The sequence below is a fragment of the Rattus rattus genome, chromosome 5 (genome assembly GCF_011064425.1).
Source record: "Rattus rattus isolate New Zealand chromosome 5, Rrattus_CSIRO_v1, whole genome shotgun sequence".
Classification (NCBI taxonomy): Eukaryota; Metazoa; Chordata; class Mammalia; order Rodentia; family Muridae; genus Rattus; species Rattus rattus.
Genome location: NC_046158.1, coordinates 54,511,549 through 54,534,946, shown reverse-complemented (window position 1 = coordinate 54,534,946; position 23,398 = coordinate 54,511,549). Strand labels below are relative to the sequence as shown.

Below are 23,398 nucleotides of genomic sequence, written 5' to 3'. Positions count from 1 at the left end.
GCACTGTTGGAGTTTGCACTGTACGTTACCCATGCCGACCACAGAGGGAGCAGACAGTGCTCTGCACCGTGTTTGTCTTAACTCAGAAGATCTGAGGGTTATTTTTTTCTTAATGAGTCTAGATATAAATTTTTAATTCAGATTTAATATTGTTTCAGCTAGTATAATTGGATAAAATATATTAATTAAATTTCCCAGAAACATCATTCTCTAAACTCTTACACTTCTTTCTTTGAAGCTTGATTAATAAGGTTTCTTTGGGATTTGGTGGACCACTGCATTTATGCTTTGCTTCAATATTTTGCAGAATCCATGCTATCCTCAAGAGGGTTTGTCATTCAGTATCATTCCAGGTATTTTGAGGTCTTGCTGTAACATAGACAATAGATTAGATATTCATAAACTTCTGACAAGTCAGTACAAAATAGTTGGAGTGTTCATAGCATAGGACTAAGTACTCTCGTCAGACAATCACTGAACCCAGAGTAAGCTGTGTTTGTGTTTGGTCCATTAGATGTGAGGACATGGTAGACGTGCGGAGGCTGAAAATGCTTCAGATGGTGCAGTTGTTTAAATGCGAAGAGGATGCTTCACAGGTAAGGCCTGCTTAACCGCACAGAAAGTTGGTTTAGCCTGACTTCATAAATTAAGTTAGAAAGTTCAGTTCATGGAAGTATGAACAAAGTGGGCTCCTGTGGTGCTAAGGCAGTCACTTTATTACATGAGTTCTTGTTTCTCCTGTAGAGAATAGAGCTTGGTGTTCAGCTCGTTTTCTGGTCTCATTTACTCACCCCTCAGCAAAATCCTCTGTTGATTTAGAGATTGGGAACATTTTTTTGTCAGCTCAGTTGTTAGTTCTATCCTGGAGTGAAGGCTAGTGAAGCACCCTGCTTTCACCCCATAAAAGAATTTTCAGTACTACATAAACAACTTGATATAGTCCTGTGTTTAATATCAGAAAAGTACTTAATCTTGGTGTATACAGAAAACTTATCATTCTAAGTCATAATTCGCATCTGTAATGAGATCCCAGCAGAACTGTATTACAGGGATCCCATGGCCATGGGTCACGTGATGCTAGTTTTACATTGAGCACTTTTCTTCAGTAGGTCCAGTCTTGATATTTGAGGCAGAAGTTTGAGGAGCAGAGGAGATCATTAGTTCATAGAGCATGGCATTGAATAAATGCTAAAACCAAAGTTAGAATTAAAGAACTAACTAATCAAACAGAAGTAAGATGTCATATTTTAATACAAGAAGAGAATTGTGAATGTAGTTTTATTCTGTATTTTCATGTAGGCAGTAGAATGGCTAAGTGAACTTCTGGATGCCCTGTTGAAGACCCATATCAGATTGGGTGATGATGCTCAGGAAACGAAGGTTTTACTGGAAAAACACAGGAAATTTGTGGATGTTGCACAGGTACAGAACTTGTCTTCTTTTCTACAAGTGCACTGTGTGGCTAGCTTTCTGCAGGATTATGGTTGACTTACCTACCAGGTCTAAGGAGATCAGTTCTGCTACACAGCTCAGAAAACACATCTGGTGCACAGAAACTCACTCAAGTGTAGGGTCTCTGGGCGCCCAGTATTTAGTATTATATGTTATGCTATTGTGTGGACCGTCTAACAGTTCACTGAATTGATCAATGTTCGATATTTGTTAATAACAGCAAATTAAAAGCAGCACTTGTAGTATTTCAGTAGAATTAGCATAGGAATACAGCATTGTTTTGGGATTGAGGGTATGTTTATGTATTCTCTGTAAAGCAGAGTTCGCATGTTTATACTTTACTTCACTAGATGTGAAGTGAAGTTTGTAACTAACGTCACCTCCTCCTTTGGTCATCATTAGATGATCTCTGAGGCCACTGGACTGTGTACTATTGATGTCTATTGGTGCCATACCCTCCCCTCCCCCTTCCTCTCCCCTCTTCCCCTCCGTCTGAATCGGTGTATTCATCTCCGTGGTTATTTTCCTTCCTAGAGTACTTACGACTATGGCAGACAGCTGCTGCAGGCCACAGTTGTGCTGTGCCAGTCTCTGCGCTGTACTTCCCGATCCTCAGGGGACACGCTTCCTCGACTGAACAGAGTGTGGAAGCAGTTCACGGTAGCCTCTGAAGAGAGAGTGCACAGGTTGGAAATGGCTATTGCCTTCCACTCGAATGCTGAAAAGGTAGGCAGAATCTTTAAAAACTTGTTTGATTTTTTTTTAAATTTTATGTGTATAAGTGTTTATATGAATTTAAGGCTGTGTACCAGGTTATGCAGTACCTTTGAAAGCCAGAAGAAGCTGTCACATTCCTCTGGGACTGGAGTTACAGACAGTAACAGTACTGTCATATGGGTGCTCAGAATTGAGCCCAAGGCCTTTGGGAAAGTAGATAGTGTTCTAACCATTGACCCCTCTCCAGCCCTAGTGTATTCCCTTAACAAAAGTTGCCAGCATCTAAAATGTTAACTAGAGAAATGTGATTATATGATTACTCTGTGTGTTTATCACTATTCATATTCGTGTGTTGTTAAGGTTCATTTGGATGTGTGTGTTGTCTTAAGAGTGTCTGTACTGAGTCTCCTGAGCTGCCCCACTCGGGTGCTTGGCCAGAGGATTGCAGAGCTACAGGAAACCTGGCTTCCCCTCCCTCTCCTTCCCACACAGCCAGTCCAGGTCCAAACTCTGCCTGTGCTCTGCTGTCACCTCGTCAGGCTCTGTCATTGGGTCAGGAAAGGAAACTGTTTTGGCAACTAATTTTTAATGATTGTCAGAAAGTTTTGAAAAGTTACTTTGTGATTGCACAATTTAGGATAAAGGCTAGCCAAGTCATCTAATGAAACTAAAAAACAAACAGAAAAGCCTTTGTCCCATGATTCTTTTCAAAGATTCAGGAATTTCTCTCTCTCTCTCTTTTTTTTTTTATAGCTTTATGTCATTAGTTACAAAAGCTGACAATAAAATTAAGTAGTGTTAGTTGGGCAAGTTTCTGATAGAGCCCATTTTTCCTCACAGTATCGATGCTGAGAACATCCTGTTCAAGAAGAAGCTTAATTGGGTAGTTCTTTTTGTGTTGATCTTATGGTGAGAATTTATATGTAGGGATTTTTAATCCACAGTAACATGGAAAGCCTAGGCCGCAGTCTCATCGCTGGACAGAGCAGGTGAGCAGGACCTCAGGGCCTGAGGCAGTTCATGTTGAAGCACACTGTTAGAAGTGGCCTTGGCTGATTCTCTCACCTGCTTACTGAGACGTGGGTCTTTTGGTTCATACCTGTAGTCCCAGTCCCTTGGAAAATGAAGTAGGAAGATCAGAAGTTCAAGGGCAGGCTGACCACAGAGAGAGACCCAGCTTGGAACAACAGACAAACAAGGGCCTAATGAGGATGAAAGAAAGCTAGAAGGTGGCTTGACTTGTTTTTCGGCCCGTTATCCAGTGCACGTTCGTCTTATTACACCATGTGTGGCTCAGTGACAAAAAGGTGTAGACTTCAAATGTTGTGCTTCATGGGCTTGAACAGGGTGTCTGTGCCTGTGCAGCCAGAGCAGGGCCTGAGTCACCTGCATCAGAAGGAGAAGCATTCCAGTTTCTAACGCCACTTATATCATCATAGGAGACTATTTTTAAGTGTGAGGATATTTTTAAATCAAGAACTCTATAGATGGTCTCTAAAAATAAGTAGATTTTAAATAAAATGTTGGTATTTCTTTTAAGGATTTATTTATGTTATTTTTATGGGGTTATTTTGTCTGCATGCACAGATACGTGCTCCATATACATGCCTGGTGTGCTAGATCCTCTGGATCTGGAGGTACAGAACTGCCACGTGGGTGCTGAGAATTGAACCAGGGTCCTCTGATGGACCAGCCAGTGCTCTTAACCAAAGTTTGAATTTTTAAATAAAAAACAAAAGAATAAAAGGTGGTTAAAGATGGGACAGACAGTTTCCCGTATCTGAGTGGTAACAGTGAGAACAGCAGGTAAAGGATGCTGGTCTGGTCTGCACAGAGGTGTGGCTGCATGCTCTGTATTGGTTCAGCATCAGGGTCTTTGAGTTTTGCAGTCTGTAAGCTCCTTCAGAAGAGAGTCAGTCTGACATTCACTCTTGGCTTTGCTAAATAAACATCCCATTCATTGTTGAGTAAACGTTTGCCTAATAAGCTAGAGATAAATTGTCTCTTTCTTAAGCACAGATTCCGTTCACTTGCCAAATAGTACTGCTTTCTTTTTTCCTAGAAATCAATGTAGATGTCTTTGTACTTTTGATTATATATTTTTACTAGAGAGATGCTTCATTCGTGATTATAATTTCTTTACCAGTCTTGTACAGTGATGCTTATAAAGACACTAAGCCGAACTCCTTCTTCAGCATACAGAGTTTGCACAGGACTAATTCCCTTTACGTTTCTTGGTTGGTGCTGCCCTCTGTTTGCTACAGATTTTGCAAGATTGCCCAGAAGAGCCTGAAGCAATGAACGATGAGGAGCAGTTTGAGGAAATTGAAGCAATTGGAAAATCACTTCTGGATAGACTCACTATCCCCGTGGTTTACCCCGATGGGTATGTGCATGTTCTTATCAATCTATTCTTTAGAAAGATTCCTGAGTATCTTCATTGTGGTCTACATTTTCAACTCCTACAGTAAATCAACTCAAACTGAAAAGACGTCCAAATCACTGTTGGCAACTGTGACAGTTGGGGTTGCTGACGTTAGATTTGCATCTTAACAACTTGTAGATGGGTGATCACAGGTTAGTTTGAGGCATGGGCTTCCAGCCTGAGCTGTGATGATCACAGGGAGTTCTGAGATGGTAGGCCTCATTCAGAGCGGAGGGTCAGGAAAGGGGCTGGGACCTAGTGAGGTGCACCAGTCAGGCAGTTTTAACTCTTCATCTTTGTTGCTAATCCAGATGACTAGCTAATCCAGAATGCTTGGGATTTGGAACTGAAGGACCCGAGGCTCAGATTAAGTCAGAGAGCAGGGCATCCCAGTTTCTAGGCATTGGACTCAGGATAGTCTCAGGTCTGTCCATCCCCAAACCTGTCATCTTACTGCTGGGCTCTAAGGCATCCTGGGCTTTTCATATGGAGAGTTACCAGGCCCCGGTCTGCACCCTGCCTTTTATTTTCAAATGTGAAATAAGCCAGGAAAAGAATCAATCGTTCATGCCCAGAGATCTAGACCTTGTTAGTGAGTCACTGAGAGGTAAGGCAAAGGAAATATAGTTCAAACAATAGAGAAGCCAAGACATCAGATGGAAGTAAGGTATCCTTGCTTTGCAGAAGTGTGATGGGGCAGAGGACAGACGCTAGAGCCCAAGCAGTGACTGAAGCTCTCTGTGTCTTGATTCCCATGCCTGATAACAGGGTGGGATAATTGTGTTTTTTCTGGTCACAGCAGTGGGGGCACTTCTTGGAACCAAACAGAACTTAAATTAGACACAAAGGACATATTGCTATGTCACGAACTTCCAGTGAGTATTTAGAATTTATATTGAAAAATTACCATTTTATTCCCTTGGAAGAACAGCATTCATAGTCTATACTGAGAAAATCTCTAGGGATACCTGGATTTGAACTGTGAGAGTAGCTTAGCGCCATAGGATTTACCTGCAGTAGAACTGGTTTATAGGTACAAGTTACTGTGCACCAGATGAACTCGTTTGCACTCAGAGGTTATGTCATATTTTATGATAACACCTGCTTTTCTGCACCTTACAGTTAATGAATTTGTACTAACTGTGTGGTTTCTGTGTGTTCTAATTTTAGAACTGAACAATATTTTGGAAGTCCAAGTGACATGGCTTCTACTGCAGAGCACATCAGAGACAGAATGAAACTGGTCAGTCTCAAAAGGCAGCAGCTGAGACATCCCGAAATGGTGACCACGGAGAGCTAATGCCCCAGCTCCCACAGATCTGCAGTCTGTGCCCACACATCTGTGCTGTTGGGATACTACGGAGTTAGCCACAGCTCATTAAGATGCATTTCACAGCAGGATAAGCCTCCTTTCTTCCCACAACACGTCTCTCTAAATGCTAACATTTCTCGACTACCAAGGCATAATCACATAACATGCTTTGAGACTGTAGACTCCTGGTATCGTAAAAGAAGGAGCTGTAACCACGCACTGAGTCTTTGTTTTCACGCTGTTCCTGATCTGTCAGTTTGTAGACGACAGCCCATACTAAGCTTTGAATGGTGCTAATCAGAGTTTAGGAATTCTCTACAAACCATGGCTGCCCTTCCTCCCCAGGTGATGTAGATATTTAGACTATAGTTAGACTGTTAGTGAATAGTGGTATCCTCAAAACTTTACTTTGTAATTCTTCAAAATTGATTATTTTTATTGTCTATATGAAGAAAACCCTTCAGATCTTTGATATATCATATTCATTGAAAGACTTTTCCTATTGTATTCATAATGTATTAAAATTTGTTTGTGCTTAATAAAAATCTTCTTTAAACATCTTATTTAATTTGGTAGTTACATCCTGATTCTAAACACGAGTGCCTTATTAGAGGGGCATTCTTAGGATTGTAAGGACGGGTTAATCATTGTTTTTGATTGTGGCTGCATGTATTTTAGGCAAGAGTTTCATATGTATGCATGTGTATATAATAAACAGCATGTTTATTGTGAAGAACAGTTTAGACCTTTAAGAACATAATAACAGAATACTATTTTAATTTTTCTCTTGAAAAATGGTGTCCAAAATATTAACTACCCTGAAGACACTTTGTCTGTGGGGAAGGAGGGCTAAAGATGAAGGTATGCATACTTAATTCATTGTAATCTTTTATATCACAGTAATCAGCCTGGAACTAAAGCAGAAATTGTTAATAATATTTAATATCTCATAATAGTAAGAGGCAAGAACCATCCTGAAGAAGTATAGTCACAAAAACTGTACAGATCTTTAGAAATAAAATTTGTCATAAAATGGTAATGCTTTTATGTTTGTATTAAGTTATAAAATGTATATACTTGTTGGGGATTTGGCTCAGTGGTAGAGCGCTTGCCTAGGAAGCGCAAGGTCCTGGGTTCAATCCCCAGCCCCGAAAAAAAAGAAAAAGAAAAAAAAAATGTATATACTTTAATATTATGTTAATTATAATTTTAGAAGATATTTTAAGGTGAAAAATAACTGGGCTTATCAGTACAAAATTATGCAAGGATTGTATGCAGATTTATTTTCCGGTCTGTAGAGATGCTCATGTACCCTCCTATGCTAAAGCCAGTTTCTCCAGCCTTCTTCTGTGCCAGCCTTGATGAATTCCATCCGTCCTTCATCCCTCACTCGGTGACACCTTTCAGTCAACTTTACACCTCCCCTTACAGGAAACTGTCCTTTTGAGAATCAGCCATAGTCTTGCGGCTCCCGAATCGAATGCTTTTGCTCTCTGACACATCACCTCCCTTCCCTCTGTTTCTAGCTTCTCCCCAACAGTGTTCCATCCCTAGACGATGCTCTCTCCTGCCACGTGAGGGCGTAGTCTGGGATTCGTTTAACTAGGTTTGCTGCACATGTGCACTGTGCTGCTGTCCTCAGCTCTGTCTCATTAGGCATCCCATCCCTCGTGCCCTGCATTTCACATCTGATCCGATCCGAAATGCATGGCTTCAGCTGACTCCCTGTCATTTCCACCCAAATGAAAGATACATCATACTTGCCTTTTCTTCCTGGAGTAGTTTTGACTAATGGTGCCATGATGACCAGGGTAAAAATCCAACTGCTCCCATGTCTTACGCTGCCTCCGAGACCGTCCAGAAGTTCTTTCTATACTTGATAACCCTCCTTCAGGGCTTTCCTCCTGTGCGTAGGAGCTCCTGTGACTCCTCCTTCAGTCTTCATGATGGTGCTAACTCTTTCCTGTTACATCATAAGGTCCTTAAGGGGGCTGACTCTTGTCCCACATGTCTCGTGCCTAGACCTTTGCTCGTGTGTAACATGCTGGGTCCTACACCCGAGTTCCTTTGTAAGCATTAGTAATAATCTCCCACTAGTGTAGTCTGAGGTGTTTAAACAGTGCTTCTCCCTAGAGTTAGAACTGGCTTGTAATCTGCTTCCATGGAGTGTGTCTGAGGTTTTAGACCCTGAGACATGTAACTTTTAGATGTTTGCTTCTTTAGAGTCAGTATCGATTTCTTCTTGACGGGTTTCAGCGTCGTCAGCATTTTTATTGGAGTCAGTAATTCTGCCATCAGCTCATAGATGCATACTTTCAAAGGAGTTAGTTTTCATATACCTTAAGCTCTCTTTCCAGCAAATTTAAAGTAAGACAAAATATGGAAATGCCATGTATGATTCAAAGAGTTAAATGAAACTAGATACACGGAATGAACATAGGTACTCTTCTTTGGCAAGTATAGACGCCTTTTCTCTGTGTGTATCTTTACAGATACACAAGCGTTATGAATAACCCAGCAGTGCCCCAAACTGACCTTCCTCATGTGGTCACAGTTCACTTAGAGGACACATGAAGGATGTGACTTCAGTTTGTTTAAAATCCCAGGCTTTGTTATATTAATGCTGACATTGACCTACAAATGTCATTAAAAAGAAACACTTCCTTTTTACTGGTTCAGTGCCACAGCCCCTGCATAACTTTAGATTTTAGCCCTTCCTGACATGTTAGCCCTAACTGACATGTTAGCTGGGTAACTTCTGTGCCTGGCTTTTTTTTTTTTTTTTTTTTTTTTTTTTTTTTGGCCCATGCCTTTTTTGTTCCTTTGTAAACTCAGCAGACAAAGGCAATCCGATGTCTTCACTTAGTACATATCTGACTCGGCAGAGCCGTGATGCAAGGATGATAACTTCCTCTGAGACCAGTTTGGCTGTATTCCCAGGTCTCATCGTTTCGACCTTATGTTACATGGGGAGTCATTAGTGGTACTGGTGAGAGCTCAGCCTGTTAGCTGCCATTCAGTACAGCAGCGTGAGCTGGATCTCGTCCTCACTGGGGTTTAAAGTGGCTCGTGAATGTTACCTACTCGCGATGCGTCTGCCGCAGCCTTACTCTCAGTTGATGTGTGTTATGCTGTTAGTGTTGTGACTCATTCTCAGTGAGAACAGGACAAGCAAATCTATTTTCTCATCCAAACCCCTTTGCATGCTGTGGTATGGTCGCTAGGTTGGGTGAATGTATCCCGCTGCACACTGTACTTTGGTAGAGACCATCAGATTTCTTTCATATGCTAGAAGTTCTTGTCAGAAGAGAGTGTGTGTTCTTACACCCTGTGCCCAAAGCACACTGAGTCATAATAAAAACATGATGACTGCTAAAACCTGACGATGCCGTAGCTGACGCAGTGCTGTAGATCTTGAGTTGTAGAGAAGGTATAGGCTGATGTAAGCGTCCATACACAGGGTATTAGCCAAACCAAGACTTGCGCAAGGGTGCTCTCTCTGATTAAGCACCCAAAGGAAAAGCTCTCTAGGATGTAAAAAGATGGCCTGAAGAAAGCCAAACAGCACCAGTGTTAACTTTCAATTCTGGACAAACTGAGAGCAGAAAGTATCTTCTTAAATGTAGCTGATAAATATCTTGGAGAAACAAAGTGAATACCATCTGGTACTCCTTGATTTCTCAGAATCACTATACGTCAGTGAATAGCCCCGAGACTCTAAAATATAAAATGCACAAGTCACTAATTTCAATCACAAAATGTAATAATTTACAGAAGTATTGAAAACTGAAGGGGCATATACAGTGGACGGTATCATTGCTATAATCTTTTTCAGAGTAGAAAATAGTGTTCTTTAATCTTGCTCCGTCTCAAGTGACATTCATGGAGTAGTACAGAGGACAGACACACTGTTTATCCCCTCTGCTCCATACCCCTGTCTTCACCCCCACTCCTCACCCCTACCCCAGCTCCCACAGCACTAGCCCCTTCGTCCCAATGTTCTTCACCTTGGTCCCCATCTCCCCAGTGGATAAGGAAATGTACATGCAGGTTACGTCCTGAGGGTGGAGCTGTAAAGCTGACCAGTTCCCTGCTGTGGGAAGATGATAGAACAGGAAGATAGAAGACAAGACACAAATGCCATCTATGTTGCATTTGACAGGGCATGAGACAACTCCGTTTACTCCATTAGTTAACAAGTCAAAGTAAGGCATGGCTGGAGTGTATTAAGAAAGGAACAAGCTATAAAAATAAGAGCATACATCTGAGGAAATTTGTAGGATCTCCCAATACTGAGGTAGACATAATCTGAGACAACCATTAGTGCTGGCTTTGGTTGGAGAAGAGGCAGTTGGCAAACTCAGGCAGTGAAGGTAATGGGTGCGACTGGTCCTGTAATGCGCTTAGGTGTGACGGTGTGCCATGACAGCCCTGGTCTGTGCTGTTGATGCCCAGTGTGACTTAATGCTGCAGCGGTAGTTAAAAGCAAGCTTGAGAATAAACACCAGTCTGCACACTCGGGAAAGAGGCAGAGCCTGTGCTAGGACATGGAGATCTTCAAGAGAACAAGACAGCCAGCACCGAAACTAAATATTTTGAATGCTGGTGAATAAATGTCTCATAGATTCAAGATTATTTTTGTAAGAAGTCTTAATGAGACAAGATGCAGTACATAATTCTTCTATGTCATGATACAGGAATTCCAAACATGGCTAAACATAGTTACTGTCAAGTGTTAAAAGCGGAGCTGTGAGGGTTTGCAGAGAGACATGTGGAACAGTGTGTGGAGGGCGTCGCTCTTGAGGCTGGTTCCTACTGCATCTTGAGGGGGCATCTTGACGAGTGTTTGCAAGTCCAATGCGGAGTCCTCAGGGTAACTGCATAGGCCTCCCTCTGGAGGTTGGGGACGATGCCTGCCCACTGAGCCTACAAGTATCACATCTTTCACATCTTATTTTCCTGACCGTTTCAGTTTATAAGACAGAGCACAGCCATTCTTACGATTGTTTTGTCTCTGAAAAGTGTGTCTGCACCTTCACTCCGGTGTTAGTCTTCTCAACCAGTGAAGTCGCTCGGAGAACAACATCAGGGTGGATGTCGTTCTTCAGGGTTCTGAGAGGATCAAAGTGTCACTCTCGTGGTTTTTTTTTTTTTTTTTTTTTTTTCTTTTTTTTTCCGGAGCTGGGGACCGAACCCAGGGCCTTCGTTTGCTAGGCAAGCGCTCTACCACTGAGCTAAATCCCCAACCCACTCTCGTGGTTTTGAGTAGCTTTGGGACCCGCGTTGCTCACCTCACACTCTGAAGAGAAACTTAATTTTCTAAATTGGCACATAGTATTTGGTCATTATAATGTTGTAAGAGCATTTGGGGGAAGTACATGTCAAAACTTTTGTTTCTCGGTTTTATTATAAAAATTTTAAGTCTATAAAATTTAAAATTGCGCCACATCCTCACCCCCTCAGCATTAGTTTTGCTTGCGCGGTCACATGCGCGACCGTATGTCTATCCATCCAGATTATTTTCTGATGAGTCTGAAACTGCGGATCTCCACATGCTCTCGTCTAAACACTTGAGCACATTTCTCACACTAGCAAGGGCTCCACACTTGCTGCCTTTGGCATAAGCTCGCATTCATGACGTGGACGTGCACAGAACATTCCCATGCTCTGTTTCCATAACCACGTGGCGAGCTATAGAAAGGGACATCTACCACTCTGGAAAGTTCTCCTTCTCACACATCACTGTCCCCAAATGACAAGCACTGTTCTTCCTCTCTACTGTAAGTTGGCTTGTTCCATTTTAGAACTTATTTTAATTGACATCACACATCAAGTCTTCTTTACTACCGTAATATTTGGGAGATTTATTCGTGGACTTGGCGTATTATTAATTCATCCCCATTTTATTGCTAAGTGATGTCCCCATGATTGTATATTGCCACTTGTTTTCCTAGTTTCCTATTGGCTAACTGGGCTGTTTCCAGGACTGCCAATTATGAAGAGAACTGCAGTGATCGTATTAGGAACATCTGTATGAATATAGTTATCTGTTTGCTCATGAGTAAATAAATACTTAGGATTGCTGGCTTGTAGGGTGGTTTTAAAAAGAAACTACCATTCTTTTTCCCAGTGTGGTTGTTCTGTACCCTGATTTTTATATTTTGGGTATGTAAAAAGTTGTAAAAATTTTTTTCTGATTCCCATGTTGAAATAGAGAAGTTGGGGGTAGAAATGATATTGCTCATATTTGAATGTGGTAGTTGGCATTCGAGGGGAAGGGATGCTGTCTGTCACAGAACAGCTTCCAAAAGCGGTGCCTCAGACGTGAAATTTTAGAATAGGCTCCACTCTGTGAGAGGTTAGGTTCTAAGCATGCTGATTTATTAGCTAGAAGAAACAGCACTAGCTCAATTATGTTCCATTTACCACCCACTTTCAGTAAGTAAAGTAAGACACATCACTGAGTAGTAAAGGACACTTTATGAGGGCAGCGGAGGGGGGCAGAAAACAAAAACAAAACCAAGAACATGAACAGGACTCGGTTCCTGGTACTACAGCGTGAGAAAGACACCTGTGCAGGGGAGTGCCCTGTGGTGGTCAGGAAAGCAGACAACAGGATGGGAAGAACTCTACCTCATAGTTCACATAGCCGATAGGTATGTTTTGTAGACATTTTAGCCTTTAAATGTCATAGTCTTCATCTTTTCAGCCCAACTCTGTTAGTTTCGTACTTGGGTGACTTTTTTCTACTGTGTGTTATCCTCATTTTCTGTTCTATTAAACAATACCCACCTGTGAAATTATGATCATATATTATGTTTCCAGTACCCATGTTCAGTACCCGTGTGTGACTTATCTAACCTTTCCTATAGGATTTTTAAGGGCTGGGAAATTTGGCTTCTACTGTGTATCCTTACGTGCCCACATTGTAAATATGCAATAAAACCATAAAAATACAATGACAGCAGATTTTCATATGTATTTCTTGGCCATGTTGTTATCTGACAAGTTTGATTTATGTAAATAAAGATTGTTCATAAAAATCTAGGGGGAATTCACTCATTACTGGTCTCGACAACACTATCTGATGAGTTTTACATCATTAACCATATTTTAATTTTTTTTTAAAGTCAATTTTTGACCAGTATTTTCTAAAAGTCTTTTATTAAAACAACAGAAAATGTAGCTTCTTTAGAAGATAGAGGTTTCTCTCTCAACTCTAACAATCCAACCATCTTTGCTGAGTGGCATAGAGGTTCAACCCTCTAGATTTCCTAGTAAAGACTTGGTGATGATCCATAAAGTTCCAAATCCCTGAAGGTAAGAGCTCTTGCCTGTGGTCTGTGTTCACAATAAAAGAGACTGAAGCTTGGTATCAACCTTCTAGATTTCTGTCTGCCTTATCTTTAGTGTATTCTCAGCGCTACCAACCCTACCAGTTTTACACACACACACACACACACACACACACACACACACACACACACACACACACACATACACACAGAGTTACATCCATGAATATATTAATTTCTCATTGCTGACGTAAGACACCATAACCAAATCACCTTATGAAAAAAAAAAGACTACTTTGGGCTTACAGTTTCAGGAGGTTAGAGTCCATGATGGCAGGTGACCAAGCATCAGCTCAAAGCTCACAACTTTAACTATACTGGGGCGGGTGGGTATTGGGGGTGGGAGAGGCGGATACCAGACACCATCCTGGGAATGGCGCCAGGTTTTTTTTGTTGTTGTTGTTTTGTTTTGTTTTGTTTTGTTTTTTTAAGCCCACCCCTAGTATTCTGCAAGAGCACACCCCCTGTTGCTTCCCAAACAATTCCACCAACTGAGGTCCAAGTATTGACACATATGAGCCTGCAGACCAGTACCCAAACTACCCTAGTGGCAGGTCCTATATTGCTGTCAGAGCCAGCGTGGCTAGACTCTTCTGTTGGAGTGGGGAACATTGAAAACAACCACCAGAACAATTGCCAAGATACGGTTGCTTTCCTTCTGCCCTGTGGACTATGCAAGCTTTTATAGGATGGCCTAGAAATCTCATTACAATTAATAATGGTAAGTTCTGAACAGTGGGTCTGGCTATAGATTTTAGATTATACACCATTTATCACTGCTGTGTTCTTTTTTTAAAAAAGTTTATGAAGCTCAAACCATAGAGATCCCTCTGAAATGGCTAAGATAGTAGGATATAAAATTTGCATTAAGGTTCGCAGTCACAACATAGACACGTAGTTAGAAGCAGAACCAGAGTCCAAGTCAGTGACAAGCCTCAGATCAACTGGAGAACTTATGAAAATGAAGATTCAGAGTCAGTGATTCTGAAATAAGATCTGGGGTTCTGTGTTTCTACCTTTATAAATACTTAAATATGTTGATTTTCATACCATCCCTGCCATGTGTTACTAATAGCCAAACCCAGGGCTTTCTGCATGAGACAAGTATTCAACCTCAGAGACACCCAAAAACTCAATTGTCTTATCAGCTAAGTTTTGTTGAATAAGAAAATACAGAGTATGCCCGGCATCGTGGCACACATTTACTCCTAGCACCCAGGAGACAGAGGCAGGCAGAGGTCTGAGTTTGAATCCACCCTGCTCTACACAGCAAATTCCAGGCCAGTTAGTGCTCATAGGTAGCATTTTGGGGAAGTGTGTTACATATTTCTAGGGATTTCAGATATCTGTGTATTTATTAGATTACCAGTATCTGGAAGATAATGTTTTTTTACTATCTTGAATCAGTGATTGTTGTATACAACTAGAGAAAGTTAATTCCTTTATAGTTTATTCTTTTAAAATTCTGTTTAAAAGCAAACATTTAATTACTATTTCTAAGAGCACCATAGAGAAGAGACATGTGAAGAAAGTAAAAACCTCTGCAACCCATCAGTGCCGGGATCATGCAGCAGCATTTGGTGCATTTCCTTTGCGCTTCCAGTAGCGCATGAATACCCAGCTTAATCCCTATCCTTGTCCTTACACCTCATACTTCCCTTGACGAACACTTGTTTCCTGTGCAAGCCAATGCAAGCCTTTGGTGATACATGAAGGCCACTCTTTAGGAGACTTGGTGGCTTTACTCCCATCCCTTCTCTCCGATCTGTGCCGTTGTGAGCAGTGGCCACTGTTTACCATTTTGGTGGCATGGAATCTTGAGGGTGCTGATGGTAGAAACATTGACATGGAGTTATCTTTATTCTTTGGCACATGCCATGCTGAATTACCCTCCCTGCAGCTGCGATGGGCAAATTCATGATCCCTTCAGCCCCAGCACCCAACATGAATTCTTTTTTATTCAGCAGAGAGGGTTTTAATTTTTTAAAAATCTTTTCAAATCTCAGACAAGACCAATTGCATTCACATGATGAGCCGAAAGTAGGGTACTGATTAGAGGCATCCACTGTGCCTTGCCATTGGTGACTTAACTTCTTTTCTATACTTCTCCTTTAGAGCCCTAGCATTTTTCTTACCTGATTGAAGAAACTTTTCATAAAAGCATTAATTCATCATATTGGTAGCATGCATTTTCCCGTTTGTTGTTTAGTCTTTGTGAATGACAGTGATGTTAGCACTCACATGACTGTGTGACCTCTGTTAACTAACTAGCTTTGATTTTTTTTTTTTTTTTTTTGCATGGCTTTGATGCTTTGAAAACCCTTTAGCCTGAGTTCTATTCCTCTAGTACAGTTTCCACTTGTGCATCTCGTACAGCCACACGTAGCTCTGGTGTATTGTACGAGGTGGAGATGGATAGATTGCCTTCACTCATGTCAACTGTTGTGAACACTGCATACTGAAGAGTTTATCCCTCCCGTTATCTGCTGGCAGCCTTTGAAATTATGTTGAGTTTATCAATCCCTAGTCCGAAGCTACACTGGCTATTCCAATCTGTTAATCAGTTTGTTGTTCCTTTGCCAGTATCACATGGCTTTCCATTCTGCTTTAATGGAGACAAGAAGGGTAAGATTTTTGGTTGGTTGGCTGGCTGGTTGGTTGGTTGGTTGGTTGGTGGGTTGTTTGGTTGGTTGTTTGGTTGGTTGGTGGGTTGGTTGGTTGGTTGGTGGGTGGGTGGGTTGGTGGGTTGTTTGTTTGGTTGTTTGTTTGTTTGGTTGGTTGGTTGTTGGGTTGGTGGGTTGGTTAGTTGGTGGGTTGGTTGGTTAGTTGGTTGGTTGGTTAGTTGGTTGGTTGGTTGGTTGGTTGGTTGGTTGGTTGGTTGGTTGGTTAGTTGGTTGGTTGGTTGGTTGGTTGGTTGGTTGGTTGGTTGGTGGGTTGGTTGGTTGGTTGGTTAGTTGGTTGGTTGGTTGTTTGTTTGGTTGGTTGGTTGGTTAGTTGGTTGGTTGGGTAGTTTTATTTCCATATGTTTTGGCAGCATTGCTTATGAATAGCATCTTTTAGAAAGCACTGTTCTTATTTTGCTTGGACAAACAAGGAAATCTCCATAGGTGAACATAGATGCTGTCAGATCGGTGGGAATGGAGAATTATATGACTAGTCAAAGCTAAGTGGAAAGGAGGGGGAGGGGAAGGCAGCATCTGACTGAGTGGATTACCCACACAGTTCACAGCAACACAGAGATCTGGAGAATGCTACAGAATGCAAAGGAGAAAGAACCAGCTACAACTGGAAGAGAAGAAAATGGAGGGACAGTGGGATCGTTCTGAGAAGGTGGTAATGACAGCTAATCCCATAGCTGTTTTCAACATTTGCAGTAACACTTTTGCTTGTAAAAAGCAAAGCACACTGGAGTCAAATCCCATGGAATCAACAAGGCACACAAAGAAAACAGAATAGCTCCATTACTGACAGAGAAACAAGTGACCCAGGCCCTGGACCAGCACACCATAGCCACTTGTTGGTGCTATTTTTTTTTTTGAGCTACGTTATTGGATCCCTGTATTTTCCTTCCAAACCCTCAACACTAGGTAGGAGAGAAAGAAGATTAGAGGGAAAGGGGGCATAGACCTCCATAGACTACTTCCTGCTGATTAGGGGCTTCAAGTTTCCTCAGGCAGATCCAATCAGCATTGTCGGGATATCTCCAATTTCTTCTTTTGGTCAAACTGCAACAACACAACCAGGACCAGCAGAGGGAGAAGCAGCCTTCTTCTCAGAGTGCCTCAATCTCTCTCAGGGTTCTGACATGTATCCCCTCTCCACAGTCCTCAGAATTAAACGACCTAAGCTGTGCAGTCATCACACCCCTGCTAGTGTGTGAGGCGAATCAGACTCGCCTGCTGTGAGGCGGCCTCTGAACCCACACCTGGGATTAGAGCAAAAGCATATTCATATAACATAACTGGGTGTTTTAAGAAACCAAAATTCTCACTACAACTTCTCAGTTACAGCGTGATCAAAGAAATTTACAAGTTTGCCTAGCTGCTTCTGCAATCAGCAGTATTTAAAATTTTTTTTAGTTTGATAAAACTCAATCTCATATAGACTTATTCAAAATAAGATGTTTCAGACAATAAGACACAAATGGAACAAACTGAGTTTCCATGATTTACAGCCTTTGCCCGCTTTGGGCATCAGGCTGACCTGGGTTAAACCTTAGGCACCTTGTCGTTACAGTGGAGTTTCTAAATGTGTCTGGGTCAGTGTCCTCAACCAAAGGAGAGCAACAACAGAAGTGCTACTTTCCTGGTAATTAAAGGAGGGAGCTGTAAGGTGTTTAGTGAGCAGCTGGTTTGTAGTCAGTGTCCTACATTAATATTTCCGTGTATATTTCTGGACATAAAGTCTCTGAGGGCAGAGACCTGTCGTCTTCCTCAGGTTTACTGTCTCGAAAGCCAGTGATATCCAGCCCAAATTCTCGGAAACCATGTGGTGTTTCCTCCATGTTTTGTTGGTTTTTAAGGAAAATGGGTGTTTGAATAGGATTTAAAATGCCATTAAACTTCTGTTACCTTTTTTTTGTTAGATATTTTATGCATTTACATCTCAAATGTTATCCCCTTTCCCAGTTCTCCCCTCTCTCCCATCCCCTAGCCTGCTTCTATGAGGGTGCTTCCCCTCCCACTTACCTACCCTCACCTCACTGCCCTGGTATTCCCCTACACTGGGGAATCGAGCCTTTACAAGACCAAGGCTTCTCCTCCTATTGATGCCAGACAATGCTGTCCTCTGCTACATACGTGGCTGGAGCCATGTGAGTATTGCCGATCTGACCCCGATGAGGAGCTTTTCATTTCGGAGTAACAAGCATGATGTTGAGAAGGTGGGAACAGAGAAGATTGGCAGACTTGTTTTGAGAGTCCATTCTCCAGATGGAGAGCCAGGCCTCTGTCCAGGATCCTCTGATGTAGCTTCACCTAGGACGGGCTTCAGGCTGCCAGCCTGAGCCAATGCCCTAGGCTGATGCCAGGTTTTTAGACAGTGAGGGACAGGGGGCTGAGGGCAGGGGTCCAAGGTAGGTGTGGTGTGTCGTGTTGGAGGAGACCAAGAATTCTACCGTGCAATTTGCCATGAAATGGTTCTATTGTAGTCTACGAACTTGGAAATCTAATCTAGTTATGAGATGGAATTCTAAATAAAACACATAACTGTCATCATCCTGGAATATACCTTTTCAATCAAGAGCTAGCTTCCTTTTAATTCTTTGATTTAAAAGCTTTGTTTCCAAAACAAAACAAACAAAAAAGGTTTGAATTCCTACTTGGGTTTGGACGGTCGTAACGAGCCACTGCCTCGACCATGATACTCCGTCAGAAGGAAAAATCATTAAGAAAACCATCCAAATTGTCGTTTTGCCAGCCTGTCTGCAGATGCCAATGGGGAGAGATTTTACTTCGTGATTTACTCTGCTTCATTCCCGTGTTTTGCCTGCCCTGTTTGATCTGCCTCACACATCCATCTGGGTCTGGGAGTGACTAAGGACAGTAGCCAAGCCACCCTCACAGACTGGACATGCAATTGGCCATCAGCTCCAGAGTGGTTTCAAGATGACAGAGCAACTGTGGCCTGCGCTCAGAGCAGGTCATTGTCGTTAGTGTGCTCTGTGCCCTCGTCTGATGAGACACTGAGGACAGAGGTCAGGTCCTGTGCTGCTTTTGTTTTTTGTAATTTTACTCCTTGTCAATCCTTCTTTCCTTTCCTTTTTTTTTTTCTTTTTTTAATTTTTTGTTTTGGTTTAGATAGGATCCGACTTTGTAGCCCACGTTGGCTTGGCACTGTCTATTGTGAACCGTTAGTAGGGAATAGGCAGCCAGGGAGGAGGTGGGCTGGAAAGAAACAGCATTTCTGCATAGCAGCTGGACTATAAAGAGAGACCACACCCTCCCTTGCAGCTGGGGTGCCACCTCACTGCCTTTATTATCTCCCTGGGCCAAGGACCATCTGGGCTGAGGGGGATGAAGTAATGGGAGAGGGAAGGAGGGACCTGAGGAAGGAAAAGGGAAGATTAAAAGAGGGGAGAGTTCAGGATCCTGTGAAAGACCAGCAAAGAGTCCACAAACCGGTCTACCTACTCTGGATACTCCACCCTTCCCTACAGGGTGTTTCCTGCCCTAATAAATACCTGGTCTCACCTTTTCTGAGTCTTTACTTTGTATCCCTAGGTGTTCAACTCTTATTTCCCTCTGTGAAGACGGTGGACACCTGGGCAGTCAGCCCAGGCCTTCGTCTTGCCCATTGCCCTACTGTAGCACAGGCTGGCCTTGAACTAGCAGCCATCCTCAGTGCTGAGCTACAAGCGTGTGCTCCAGTGCCTGACTGCTTGCGTCTCCTTATAAGGTTTCTTTCTATGCTCTGACACAGAAGGCCCCACCACAGACTGCTCCGCTGTGGAGAGTGGAGAGTGATCCAGCCATGGACACTAGAGATTTTTATCTAACATTTAGGAGAGAATTTACTCTCTCTGAGACTGCAGTAAGAAATTCCACGGGAAGCAGCTGGGTTCTTGGCTTGTTTGCTTCATGAACCTGGATGGGCCCCCTGACTTTTCTTGCTTCAGCTTTCCAACTCATGACAGTAATAGAGTCCGAGCCTAGAGTTCAGGCTGTAGAGAGGCCCCGCTCCATTACAGCTGTGTGCTGCACAAATCTAAAAGGGCTGTGGCAACCAGGGTGCTGACAAAGGGGAGGAAGGCCTTTATACGCAGTGGGTGAGGCTCTGAGCTTTCCCTGCTATCTGCTCTCCCTGGGCGCTCAAACACAGCGGATGCCAGAACCAGAATCTAAACTCTACCTAACAGACTGAGTTAGTGTTTGAAGTCTTTCCTTTCAAGAGGGTGGAGTTTGCGATAGGAAGCCCTTTGCTCCCAGCGGGGGCGGGGGAGTCAGGTGGGGTGGGGTGCGGATGACCTGCTACTTTTGTTTCCATTGGGATTTCCAGCTCTCTGTGAGCCTCTCTCATCTCGCTTCCTGTTTTTCTCAAAAGCTTGTGCATATAAATATCGTTTTCCCTGCAGGTGTCAATAACTTCTTTATTCTTAGGGGCAGTCTCTGCCTTTCATGTGGGTTCTGGGACACCCACCCTTCTCCAGTGATGTGTTAACAAAAGATTCCCATAGCAGGGACTTGCTTCTGTGTGAACTGGAGCGAGACATATTTACTTAGAACAAGGACATGGGCCTTTAAAAATAACAGTTTTTTAAACTAGTTACAGTCTTCTGTTTTTTAAATCTACAGTTGTAGGGGCTGTAGAGATGGCTCAGAGGTTAAAAGCACTTGATTTTAACAGAAGATCCCAGTTTAGTTCCCAGCTCCTATGTTAGATCACAACTGCCTATAACCTCAGCTCCTGGGAATCTGACCTCCTCTTTTGAACTCTGTAAGCAACTAAACACCTCCCCCAACCCCACCATGCACGCACGCACACACTCACCCTGCACACCCCCATCCACACATACACACATACTCATAGACACACACATCTTTCCATCCCCTACATACACACCTCCTGCTACCCCATATATACACATACATACACACCTCCCCACCCCCACAAATGTACACACAAATGTACACATACCTCCCCTCCATCTTCCCCACCTCCCCCCATACACACACACACACACACCACACACCCATAGACACACATATACACATCCTTGCCCACCACACACATACACATACTATACACACACACACACCATACACACACACACCATACACACACAAATACACACACATACACACCCACCATACACACACACACATTTTAAGAAATGAATCTTAAAAAATATCTATGGTAGATCTTACTAAAACATCTTTGTCATTAAACTTAGGCCTGAAAACTATCAGTCAATCACGAAGCCACCACAAATAGCCGAGAAAACCCAGAATAAGGTTTCTACAAGCACTTACCATGTTTAATAGTCTATAGATACATCAGTCTCCTTAATTGTGTCTTAATGTTTCTTAATAAAACCCATATTTTAAAATTCTTCCCTTCTAACCTCTTATTTCTTGCTTGGACTCTATGGGTAAGAGCTACACCACTTGGGCATCTGAGTTTTATGTCACTGGGTTTTGGGTTAGGTCATTAGTCTTCCCGGTAGAAGGCACAGAAGTGTCAGCTCCCTGAAAGTATCCCTCTGGCTTCCCCAGAGTGACTGTGGCCTCGGGACCTCCCTGGGGATTACTTGTGTGTGTGTGTGTGTGGATGTGTGTGGTTGTGTGTGTGTAGTGTGTGTGGATGTGTGTGTGTATTGTGTGTGTAAGTGTGTTTGTATGTGTGTGTGGTGTGTGTGTATGTTTGTGTAGTATGTGTGTGGTGTGTGTTTATGTGTAGTGTGTGTGTGCATGTGTGTATGTGTGTAGTGTGTGTGTGTGTGTGTGTGTGTGTGTGTGTGTGTGTGTGTGTGTGTGTGTGTGTGTGTGTGTGCATTTAATCGCCATCTTCTAGACTTCTAGAGGCGGATTCTCCACACATTTCCTCATAGGAAAAGGAATAAGAGGGACTTCAGCTATGTTAGATGCTGAGTTTGTAGATCAGGACAGGCAGAAAGTGATGTGGCTTAAAGATTTAAGATGGTTTATGCAGGAAAAGCTTTTTGATGATTTTTAAATACTCCCCCCCCCAGCTTGAAGTATCCTAAAGGACATTCTCACCCACAAAGGAATTTGCCAGAATCACCAAGATTCCTTTGTCTTTTATTCATTTTAACTTTGCTAGCTTTTGAACTCTTTCTACGTTATTTTAAGGCTTTTGGTGACTTCTTGAGAAAAGCTGTACATGCGTATGTGTGTGATGACGGAGAAGTGTGGATTGCACTTCACACACCAATCGGGGGAGTCTTCTGCCTGGATCTCTTGACCAACTTATGTATGCATTTAATTTGCTAAGTTTTCTTTTGCTTATCAGTTATAGGCAGCAAAGGCATTGGATATAAAAGTTGCTTGTCTGTAAGCATTCTCCCAGATCTCACGGAGGAAACTAAGGACTAAAATAGGTCATTCAGCAGTCAGTTGTAAGGAAATCTATGAGTTCAGTTCACAGAGAGAATAAAGCTGCAGGTAGGAGCCTTTATCTTTCAGACACATCATTCTTCTTCAGCATGGCTTAGGTGTTCAAAACGAAGCAGCTCACCATGGCCCTATGTGGCCTTTGCTGTACCAGGTGGTGTGGTGGTCATCTGACATCTCTTTGTGACTGACTTTGACAGTCTCTTTCCCACAAAGAGTTTCTATAGCAACATTAAGTCAAATGATGCTATTTGGAAGTGAGCCCAACAGCTTTCCATCTCAGAATGAATTCAAAAGCGTCAGTATTTGCCTTACCAATAGGTTTAACACATAATCGGTCACCCAAATGGAGTCCTTTGATCGTGACAGGGGCCTTAAGAGTAATTATGGCAGAACAGGTGTAAACCAGGGTCATCTGAGCAAACCAGGACCCAGTGGCACTTACTCAAGAGGCCCTGTGGGAGCCAGCCAGAAACCTCTCAGTTCTATCTCTGTCTCCTTCTCTGGCCTCACTTCGCTCAACAACCTATTGGATGCTTTTCAAGAATAAAGACATGCCCCAGCTGCCTGGGATATTCTTTCCCTGAGATACAGAATGCCTTGTTCTTTCTATTTAATCCAAGCCTCTACTCCGATCTTACCTATTAGACCTCTACTGACCCTCCTAAATGCCTTCTTCCCCCATTCACTCCTTCCTAGCCCTGTCTGTGTGTTCCTTTGTAGTTCTCAATACATGATGGTGCTCTGTCTGTCTGTCTATCATCTGTCCACCCACCTATCATCTGGCTATTCAGCACGTTTCAACAGACATATATTTGGTCCTCCATGATGAATGAAGATACACATGAGCACATGTATGGAAGAATAAATTGTTGGCAAGGAGACTGCAAATAAAACCATCATAATACGCTTGTTGGGGGTTATTTATATTTGGGTCTGTGTAATTTGTCTTTGTGAAGTAAAAAAAACAATATTAATTATACAAACACCTGGAAGTGTTTATGAAAGAAAAAGGAGCCCAGTCTTCGTGTAGACAGAGTCGGAAAGAAACAGCATAATGGATGCC

General features: G+C 42.5%; 1 protein-coding gene across 1 annotated transcript in view; it reads left to right on the top strand.

The window, feature by feature from the left end:
* The window catches only part of Sestd1 (SEC14 and spectrin domain containing 1), a 50,825-nt gene extending 43,880 nt beyond the window's left edge, over positions 1-6,945 (top strand). The window contains exons 13-17 of the mRNA XM_032903543.1: positions 515-596; positions 1,300-1,422; positions 1,987-2,178; positions 4,434-4,555; positions 5,765-6,945. Coding sequence (XP_032759434.1) covers positions 515-596; positions 1,300-1,422; positions 1,987-2,178; positions 4,434-4,555; positions 5,765-5,894 — 649 coding nt within the window. The 3' untranslated portion in view covers positions 5,895-6,945. The remainder of the gene's footprint in view (positions 1-514; positions 597-1,299; positions 1,423-1,986; positions 2,179-4,433; positions 4,556-5,764) is intronic.
* The last annotated feature ends 16,453 nt before the right edge of the window (positions 6,946-23,398 follow it).